We start from the raw sequence: 10,431 nt of genomic DNA on the forward strand, positions 1-10,431 counted from the left end.
CGACGCTTGGTTACAATTTAAAATCCGTTATTATATGTTTGCTCTAGTTTTTGTTGTTTTTGATGTTGAAACGTTTTTTTCTTTATCCATGGGCAAGGGGCGAACCAAGCGAAAGAAAAAGCTAATCAATTTGAGACAGGGAGTAAAGGCGAAAGATCTATTTTCGAGCCTGCAAGCGGCAAGCAACAACGGCTTTCATTTGCTTCTCTTCGATGGAAGTTTGATTTTCCCAGAACGCTTTTTCCATATCTCTTGTTATTTTGGGGACCCTATTGCCCCTGCCCGTTTGAGCCGTTGCGAGCCGGAAAGAAACTTCCTATACGGTTCTAGGGGGGGTATTGTTCATCTACATCTATCCCAATGAGCCGTCTATCGAATCGTTGCAATTGATGTTCAGCAACACTTCCAAATGCCACTTCTTCCCGTCGCATCCGTCTTCAGGACGATCTAGTCACAGGTTTTCACTTCTCAGTGAGTGAAAGATTTGTCCCCGGGGGTAAAGAGGAGAAAGAGAGACTCTTCGTTTACTGTGAAGAGTGCCATCCAATGACCTATCCCTTCCCTTTTTCCTTTTATTGAACATAGTGATGCGAATAGGCCTTTAATCCACTTATTGAACAGGGTTCTATGGTCGGTCCGTGACCCCTGGATGCCGAAGGCGCCCTTGGGGTGATCTCGTAGTTCCTATGGGGTGGAGATGATGGGGTCGATCCATGGAATTTTCCTTCCTTTTCTTTTGTTTTAGAGAAGGCCTATGTGTAAATCAAGACATATCCTTGTTCAAAAAGTGAAGTGTCAGTAGGTCATTGAAGAAGGTGAACCTATAAATGGCGTATACAATACAAGAGAGATATCAAATCCAATTCATATCGTCTGCCACATCCTAACGAAACAGCTGCTTCCACCTCCCATGGGCATAAAAGATGGGTTTTGAAAAGCACACCGGATCATCGGCGAACGGCAAAACAAGAAAATAGTGGAAATCTCGAGAGTTTCAATCCCTTGACCCAGATCGATTGAAGAATCGAGGGTAAAGAAAGAGTCCTTAGCCCGCCCGACTTTTTCGTCTTTAATACTGATAGTGCTAGCACACTCCTTAGGCCGATTAGTTAGACTGATCTTTGGCGAATTCGTAGGTTCAATTCCTACTGGATGCACGCCAATGAGACCCTCCAATAAATCTATTGGAATTGGCTCTGTATCAATGGAATCTCATCATCCATACATAACGAATTGGTGTGGTATATTCATTTCATAATATATCGACGTCGACTATAACCCCTAGCCTTCCAAGCTAACGATGCAGGTTCGATTCCTGCTACCCGCTTATTTCCCTTTATTCTAAATATTCTAATAGAATTCTATTCTATTATGAATTCTAATATACAAAAGATGGCGACTCTTCACCCACCCGAGAATTGTTCAAAGTAGAGATAACCAATTACATTACATATGATATGATGAATTTATCTATAAATAATATGTAAATGATTAAATTATGTAAAAATTTATCTCATAATTCATACTTACTGATATATGAAATATTTTAAATTTTAAAGATATATGGTATAAAATATAATATAGTGATATAGTTTATTTTTAGATATGCGTGAAACTTGAAATTAAGATTATCGATTATGTTGGAAGATATAAAAATAAAGTTTAAAAACCAACATTTAATATATTTTTTTTAAAAAATACAGATTATCTGTAAATGCTAACACACCGCCACTCTCGGTTTCATACTTATATAAACATCTCGTGGTTGCTTGCTCTCCCCTCTCAAATGCAATGGCCGATCATCAAAGAATCCATCCACTCCAAGAATCCGATGCGGCCGCGACGTGCAATAAAGCCACCATCCCGCTGGTGGCCCGAGGGTCTTTTCGCTCTGATAGTGGTGGTCATGGTTCGTCGGAACGGTTGCGGTGCTTGGAACGGCAACTACCGTTCCAGTTCCAATGTTATGTTGCGGAACGGTCGTATAAAAAAATTAATAAATTCAAAAAATTGGTAAAAAAATTTAAATATAAATTACATCATACTAAAAAATAAAATATATAAAGTTATTACAAATTAATATATCAATACAAAACTATTTTACAATAATAGCACAATAAGAAATACACACTAAAAATTATAACATACCAAAGTTAATACCATGAAGAGTGACGCGGAGGAGCGAAATCATTGTTATATTCTTCATCATTATCTCGTAGATTAAATTGATTTTGAACATTTGGATATTGACGTGATTGTCCATAGAGATATTGATTAGATTGAGATGACGAAAGATCATTAGAATGGGGTGTTTAATTTTGTAATAGTATTTCGTCACGACGATTATAGTATCTGAATCCACGATACACAGTAGAACTATCAGCTGTACTTGAAAATCTATACTCGGGACCATGACGTCCAACACCCCGCCATATAGATGATGAAGATTCATTGTATCTATCACCAATATATTGAGACGACCCATAATCAAATCCACGATATCTAATTCCATGTGTACCAGATGTTGAAAAATCAAATGATCTATCAAAACATGAAAGTTATAGCTTATGTCTTATCTTTCTAATGGAAGTGGTCTCACAACAATTGGATCAATATACAAGACATTATACTAAAAACCACAACTACTGCCACATTTTTCATACCGTTTCTGCACTTCCATTTCCTATTTGGCTCAAGATCAATTTTCTATTCTACACATTCATTTCTATAATCATCAACAACTATGAAATATAATACCAATAACATAACCATTCTATTACCATTCCAATAAACATAACCATAAACAATAACCATCTACAATAACCATTATTATATCTTACCGTAATGAACCATGAATATCTCATAACCATATTTTTTAAACATCAAACCGTTCCGCTCGGCCGTTCCGTTCCGCTTCGCCGTTAAATCGCCGATAAAAGAACAACGCTACAAAACAATCACCGATTTATCCTGGAACTTTGGAACAGCAGTCACCGTTCCCGTTCCGTTCCGGCCGAACCATGATAGTGGTGATCCCGAGAGGCAACATCCGCCGCCTCTCACCCGCATAGTCCCATATTCTCCTTCAAAACCAACAAGAAGGAGGTGCAGTTGCTTCAAAAAGTGCCTTTGGTGGACCGTATCCCTTCTGCTGATCCTTCTCATAATCCTTGGAATTTTGGCTGCGATTATATTCTTTGTTTTCCAACCAAAACTACCAAAATATTCAGCAGATTCCATGAGAATAACCCAGTTTAATCTCACCAACAGCAACAGATTGTCCGCTTCGTTGAACGTCAACATCACCGCAAGAAATCCGAACGAAAAGATTGGAATATACTACGTGGGTGGAAGCCATTTGAGTGTATGGTATACAGGAACAAAACTGTGTGAAGGTTCGCTGCCGGAATTTTACCAGGGCCACCGCAACACCACCGTGTTCAGCCTTACTCTGGCGGGGCAAACTGATAATGCGACGGGTTTGCTGCAGTCGTTGCAGGCTGCGCAGCAGAGTGGAAGCGTCCCTTTGAATCTCCGGGCCAATGTTCCCGTGAGGCTGAAGCTTGGGAGATTGAAGCTCATGAAACTGAAGTTCTTGGTGAAGTGCAGAGGGGATGTCCACACTTTCAGGCAAGGTGAAGTGATCAGAATTAGAGATAGTAATTGCAAATTCAGACTCAGAGTTTAATATTTTATATTTAATTTTACCATTTGATATAATATATTTACATTAAAAAACATATATTTTTAAATTTTTTAATTTATATAATATTTATTTACTTTTCCCGAATGTGCTATATGATTTCTAAATCCGATGTATTTATGGTGTACGTGCGTGAAATAATGGTACGTAATCTCTTTTGTGATTAACATTATGCCATGAGCCATCAACACCTTTTTTTAAGTTTACAATACTGCTGACAATCGATCTCAAGGCTCTTTTTGTTTTCATAAAGTTATATTTTCTTATGTTGCAGTTATATATTGGCCAAATCTTGATGCAATATTGAACCAATACAATATGAAAATTGAATAATCCTAAAATTATATCTGGATTTGTATTTCATTAAACATGATAGTTCTAAAACAGTATCTAAGTGAGAAATACAATTATTTTTTAAAAATTTCTCATTTAAACACCCCAACTTTGAATATGACTCGAATTTCGGCCCGCACCTAAATCTGCCCCTGAGTGACAATTTAGCCAAACATTAGCATCTCCTTAAATCTATTATTCTCTTCTATCAATTACGAATTGATCCAGTTGCTAAAATGAGAAAATAAGAGAGAGTTTAGTGGATCAGACACTACAAATTGTTTGCACTAGGCTTTATGCAAAGAAACAATTAGTTGAAAATGATAATGAAATTTTAACTAGAAAACGAAATGGTGAAACAAAACAAATAGAGCTCAGAGTTGCAAGCTTGCGCAACCACCAAAATAAACACAATGACATAAAACTTCACAATAAGTCCCACGTTTAGGTTGCAGTAGCTGCTGCCTTTTGAGCTCCTCTTGATTCAATCCTGCCACGGCCAATCCCAGACCGTTGATTATCAAACTCCCTCTTCTTTGAGCTTGTTTTTTTTCCAGAATCAGACGCGACATGCCTCACTTCATGCTGTCTCTTAACCGATCTTGAAGATGCCCAACGATCAGTAGAGTCAACCGAATTAGGCTCCCAACTAAAAGGAGATATCCAGTTTTGCTGACCACCCATAAAGCTGTTGCTGCCCGAGGATTCTTGCTCTTCAAATTCATCGACATCTACTGCACCTCTCCCTACTGTCACATATTTATGAAAGGCAGGATCCATCAAATCATTATCAACTACCACCTCAGATTCCATCAGAGGGCTCCCTCTTGAAATGGGCTTGTTGGTTTCATTGCTTTTACCGAATTTCTCAGTCACAGGATTTCTTTGTCTATCCTTGGAGAATGTACTGGAGAAATTGGAACTGGTGGTGGAGTTGAGATCAGCAACTGCTTCGAGAATAGAGCAGGCTTTAGTCACACAGGGAGGGAGTGAAAAAACCACTGGAGGGTCTTTCTTTTGGTGGAAATTTTGGATGTCTTCGAGCAATAATGAAGTGTAGGATGTTACAGCAGGATTTGATAACGCATCGGGGTTGATGTCTATTTCTCTGGATAAACGAGACGATCTGCTTCTAATCACCGAATGGAAAGGTTGAAGACCCTCGTTTTCGGAAGTAATCACATTCACCTGTGTTTCGTTTTTGGTTTTGCAGTTTGAATTCGTCGGGTTGCTGCATCTCAACTTGTTCTCTGCTGCCCCTTGGTTGGTATCGGCATTTTGCTTCCGTTGTGGAGTCTGCGAGATGGATCGAGTTGTAGAAATACATCACAACATATTTCCGAAGATTTGTTAACGTTAACTGCAATGTTCTCATATAGTTGTAAAAATCGTCTTGCCTAAGTCCGTTTCAAGAAACTCGCTCAACAGACATTGGTACTTAATAATTACATTGAAAAAAGGTTACTAGGTAAATGCAAGACAGTTTCAAACAACCTGGTACTAAAGCTCACCTGCAGTATAATGTTAGTGTCGATCTCACCAAGGGGATTTCTCCTGCAAGGGGAAATTTCTGCCTTCCTCGAATTGCTTCGGCTGAGTGGCAAGGGCTGCTGGACTTGTCCCGGATTCACATTCTGATTCTCGTTTGAAACCTTTACTCTTGCAGGGGATTGAGTACGAGGAGTTGATGCGGTTCTCGAAGCCACAGCCCCATCCCCACCAGCATTTCTCTTCACTTGATTCCTTTTAACGGCCATAGCTAAATCTGGCTCAGCACATCCATTACCACTCTTATCAGTGGCGGGTACAGAGACCATCTTGGCCGGCTTGGAACCAGAAATGGCAGGGCATGAATTAGGGCCCCCGGTAGGAGCTGGAGATTCAGATCTCCTACCAGGAGATCTGCTCATCCGCCTTTCCCTCTCCCTACTTGGTGTCCTCCTCCGACCACTAGGATGACGGCTCCGGTTGCGGTGGCGACGGCTCTCACTCCCCGCGCCTGCCACACCATCACGCTCATCTCCATCAACAGCAGCACCACTCCCTTCAAGCCCATCGCCCTCAGAGTCGAAATCAAAACTTCTCTTCGATCCAGAGTACTTCTTCCCACAGCTTTCAGAGAGGGACGTCGCCTTTCCCGTGGAGGAGCTTCGGCTGAGCCTGCCGCACTGTATCAAAATGGCGTCCAGCTCCTCCTTCGTACAACTGGAACTCCTCACCCCTCCTCCTCCTCCTCCAGCAGTAATTTCAACTACATTACCCGCACCAGAATTACCACTCACACTACGAGACTTTTCACCCGATTCTTCACCTTGCTCTGCATCTCTCTTCCCTTCTACATCACTCTGCAAAGATCTATCATGGCTTTTCCTATGTTTGATGAGGAATATTTCTTTCTTCACCGTTTCTTCTTCTGCCTTGTTCTTCTCCAATTGGGTATTAGATATGACCCTTTCAGGTTGGTTTGAATGTGCAATAGAGGAAGAGGGAGAAGATGAAACACAAACGCTCTTCTTGCTCAAACAACTACCCATTTTTACACAGATGGGTGGGTGGGGTGAAAAACGACAATATTATTCACAAAAACAGAGAGTAGGCAACAACAAATCGGGATTAAACGGTTGGGAAAGAATGGAAAAGGAGGAGGCAGAGAGGGAGAAAAGAAAAAGGGGTGCAATGTTCAAGAAATCCATTGAGTTCAAGTTTGTGGAGTGAGAGGGAATTCAAATTTTGACAGAGGAGTGCGAGCGGGCCAGCCGTTATATTTAAATTATGTCTTCTTTATGTCCGAAAATTATTTAATTTAGGACCACCCTTTGTACACCACGTGAGTCAGATTCATTTCTTTTTACCATCATAATTTTTTTATTAAAAAAATCTTTGAAATTTTGTAAAATTAAATATGCATCAATTCATTAAGTAAATTACTTAAAATTCTTTATTCCACATCGCATCAAACTATATATGATTCAAATTATGAAATTTGATAAATTGAAGCATTAACTACACAATTAATATGATTACTAAAATAAATTTAAAACCTTTTTGTATTAGGGCATGCTCAATGAGGTGTTAAATGAGCATTAACATCATCTCTCAATTGTGAGTGGGCATCACAGGAGAGAAAGAAGAATGAACGCCTCTCTCTTTTATTTTATTTTTTTATTTTGTTTAATTTTATTTTTGGTTTCTTTTGGATTTTTTTTCTAAATTTTTTTAAAATTAATCCTTTTTTTATTTTTTATTTATATGTTTTTTTAAATTTTTAATTATATTGTAATTTTAAATAAATCGTGTTCATATCTTGATTAAATAATTCTTCTGTCGTGGTATTTCTTTCGAACATCTAATTTATTTAATAAAAATATTTAAATAACAATAATATTAGTTTTTAAAATTAATAAGATTATTTTATTAAAAAGTAAGATTATTTTTAAAAATTAGAATAATAATGATTTAAATATTGTAAAACATATTTATTTAATATTAAAAATTTTAAGATGATTGAGTTGACAGTGGAACTCATAAATAATGGATTTTAATGTTAAAATGAATGTGAGTGAAAGAAATATGTTCTTATAATAAGCATGTGGCAGTGGACTCCACAATTTTTTATGAGTTGGTACATGTTATAACAACCCACCATTGCGGACGCCTTTATGCAATAGCCAATTAGCTATGCTTTTGCTTAAAACGAGTATTTATCCAGTAAGTCATGATTCATTTGTTTGGTCGGACTTGAATTATCAAACTATACTATATTTTTATATAGTTGTTGGGATTTTGTTACCTTCTCTAGTTTTAGATATTTATCAAAATAATAAATATATTAAAGTCATCAGATACACTTGAAGTTGGCTTCAATTTAAAAATTTTGAATAAAAAGAATTTAATAATCAAGTTAGCTCGAAAAACTTGTGAATAAATAGTATATATTTCTAAACAGAGAGATGTAGCCGACATGAAGTTCGTTTCTAGATGTCTCAAAGGATACACTAGAAAGTATCAATGTATTGCCATTACTAAGAATGGAAATGAACAGACATTCATTAATCATAATCTAGTTTCGTTTATTTCATATAAATGACACTACCACCGAACTATTTTGCCCACAGAAGCAAAAAAGTTTCAACTGAAACAAAACAATAGCACAAAATGTCATACAGTGAAGAGTAGTATCATCTTCCTCGAGCTAATCTTTGATCATGTAGTGAGTAAATGCACACCGCACGAAATTGTGCAAATCATAAGCCCCAGCACAGCCAAGAATCCATATTTCCTGCACATGGAAAAACTATCAATTGTGTCATCATGGTCTCCTGCACACAAGAATCCCGTTTCCCTAAAGGATTGTGCCTAGATGAGAATTGCGATGCTCCGCAAGCCATAATGCGCGTCTTGTTGTGCACTTTCAATAATTAAGATTAACAGGCATGCATAAAAGTTAGAAACAAAGTGTGGTGCACAACCAAAATGGAACTGTTGTCTAGGCTTAAATAATATCAAGTAACCAAGTTGAAGTCCAACACGGTAATGTATCCCCCAGAGTTACTACTTAGCTTAGGCTTCACCCCGTTCCAAAACAAAAATCGATCAGTTTATTATGACTCCTGAAAACTCATTAACCACAAGTCTATTTCCATCAATGCTAAAGAAATTATTGGTCTTATTAATTGATTAGTTTGCGAACAAATTGACTTATAATCAACAATTTTAAAACTCCAAAGTGAAGCGCCATCGACTCAAGGCAATTCTAAGATAATGACACCTGAAAGCTTCCTATGTCATCACCGGAAAGAATCATGTTGGTTTAGTGGGGACAATCGTCGAATATGCATTCATGTGTTTCTTTAACTCACAATATGCATATTAAATATAATTAAAGTAAAAGATGATAGAATTGCCAACAAAGATCCAATAGTTAAGCATATCATAGATAAAGAATAGATCTATCTTCGTGTTTGGAATACAATACCATCAACCATAAGTTCTGAAACTGATCAAAGAGAATGAATGAAAGAAACAAACCCGATTGAAAGACGTTTTTGTGGATCACCAGTGGAATAGCCTTTGAAATAGTAAAAGCGCGAAACACTGTAAGCAACCCCGAGCGATGCACATATCACAGGATGCCTGATCCCTCCCAATATCATCAACATGAAAAACATTGGCATCATTTCCAACGAATTCTGGTGCCCCCTCTACACCCAAAAAATTTCTTACACATTATGTATCAACCAAGAATAATCATCACATAAGGAGAACACTTACAATCATTGGCTCGTTCAAATACAAATGCAACTTGCTTAATAAAGTTTTTCCACTTGAAAAAAAGGCTCAGTTAGACTAACCAAAGGCAATGCTTGATATGTTTTCTCGAATGTTTTCATTTCCAAAAACAAACATATTAAATCTGTTGAACTGCAATTGAAAATATATTTCAATCCGCTTTCACATGTCCTTAAACAATCATTATCTTAATTCAGCTTATCATTCTTAAGAATAATTTTAGTATTATATTACATTCTTATACAAAATATTACTTTTAAAGATTTTAAATCACGAGATCTAGAACAGAAAAAATGAACCTAAAAAAATAACAAATCATGAAATATTTTCAGGAAATTTTTTCTGAAAATACGTGAACATATAACCACAGATTCCAGAGCTTTAATTTCATTTCTATATGTTCATAATTTTATGTTATTCATTATTTATATCCATTAAAAATTAAGTTTTTTAAAGGCTTTAAAAAGTCAAACTTCAGTAAACCATGGTGATTAAAGTCCCAAGTTAGGAAAAATTGCTCCAAAAAGTTTTGAATCGGAGGGGTGATTCCATCCAAACATTCTAATTTGTAATGTTAAACTACGTTGGCTGATGAAATCTAGATATGATTCATGAAATATAATCAAGTCATAAATTAGGCCATAAATGAAACAAATAAAAAGCAAAAACCTGAACGCAGTTAAAGATCTTAGCATCTATGTTTTCAGCTTCTGTGACATACATCGTCGGATAGAACACTTTATACCTGCAATCAAATTAACATAATAAAACCCAGAAATTCAAGAACATGGCTTTCAATTAAATGCCTCAGATATCGTAATTAATTAAATCCCAGAGAAACAGTACCTCTTTCGGGCTCTGCCAACTTGTGAGGCCATCCAAAAATTGAGAAAACAGTAGAGAACGAGAACAAATACCACGTAGCCGTATTCTTTTGGCAGTAATTCAACTCCAGCCATGATAGTTTCTTTCGCAAAAGAACTCTCCGAAACTGGTTTCTTATCTTTTATTTTTTTGGGTGCATTTAGTGAGATTTCTCAGAGAACCGGTGGAGATTTTATCGACGGTGTTTCCCAGAATTAGCTTCTTCCCCAAGGCAGATTTAT

The 10,431-nt window shown here is 37.0% G+C and overlaps 3 protein-coding genes across 3 annotated transcripts; 1 reads left to right on the forward strand and 2 right to left on the reverse strand.

The window, feature by feature from the left end:
- Positions 1-1,740: 1,740 nt before the first annotated feature.
- LOC142505567 (NDR1/HIN1-like protein 6) lies at positions 1,741-3,855 on the forward strand. Its single transcript, XM_075618604.1, has 2 exons — positions 1,741-1,913; positions 3,043-3,855. Exons 1-2 carry the CDS (start codon positions 1,792-1,794, stop codon positions 3,686-3,688), a joined length of 768 nt encoding a protein of 255 aa, XP_075474719.1. The 5' UTR covers positions 1,741-1,791; the 3' UTR covers positions 3,689-3,855.
- A 424-nt stretch (positions 3,856-4,279) lies between these two features.
- LOC142506071 (uncharacterized protein At1g65710-like) lies at positions 4,280-6,905 on the reverse strand. Its single transcript, XM_075619217.1, has 2 exons — positions 5,548-6,905; positions 4,280-5,332 (listed from the first exon to the last, which is right to left on the reverse strand). The coding sequence occupies exons 1-2, from the start codon at positions 6,568-6,570 to the stop codon at positions 4,481-4,483; spliced, it is 1,875 nt and encodes a 624-aa protein (XP_075475332.1). The 5' UTR covers positions 6,571-6,905; the 3' UTR covers positions 4,280-4,480.
- Positions 6,906-8,027: 1,122 nt separating this feature from the next.
- LOC142505915 (uncharacterized) lies at positions 8,028-10,431 on the reverse strand. Its single transcript, XM_075619059.1, has 4 exons — positions 10,172-10,431; positions 9,995-10,070; positions 9,065-9,237; positions 8,028-8,315 (listed from the first exon to the last, which is right to left on the reverse strand). Exons 1-4 carry the CDS (start codon positions 10,282-10,284, stop codon positions 8,240-8,242), a joined length of 438 nt encoding a protein of 145 aa, XP_075475174.1. The 5' UTR covers positions 10,285-10,431; the 3' UTR covers positions 8,028-8,239.

Source organism: Primulina tabacum, chromosome 10, assembly GCF_025594145.1.
Source record: "Primulina tabacum isolate GXHZ01 chromosome 10, ASM2559414v2, whole genome shotgun sequence".
NCBI lineage: Eukaryota > Viridiplantae > Streptophyta > Magnoliopsida > Lamiales > Gesneriaceae > Primulina > Primulina tabacum.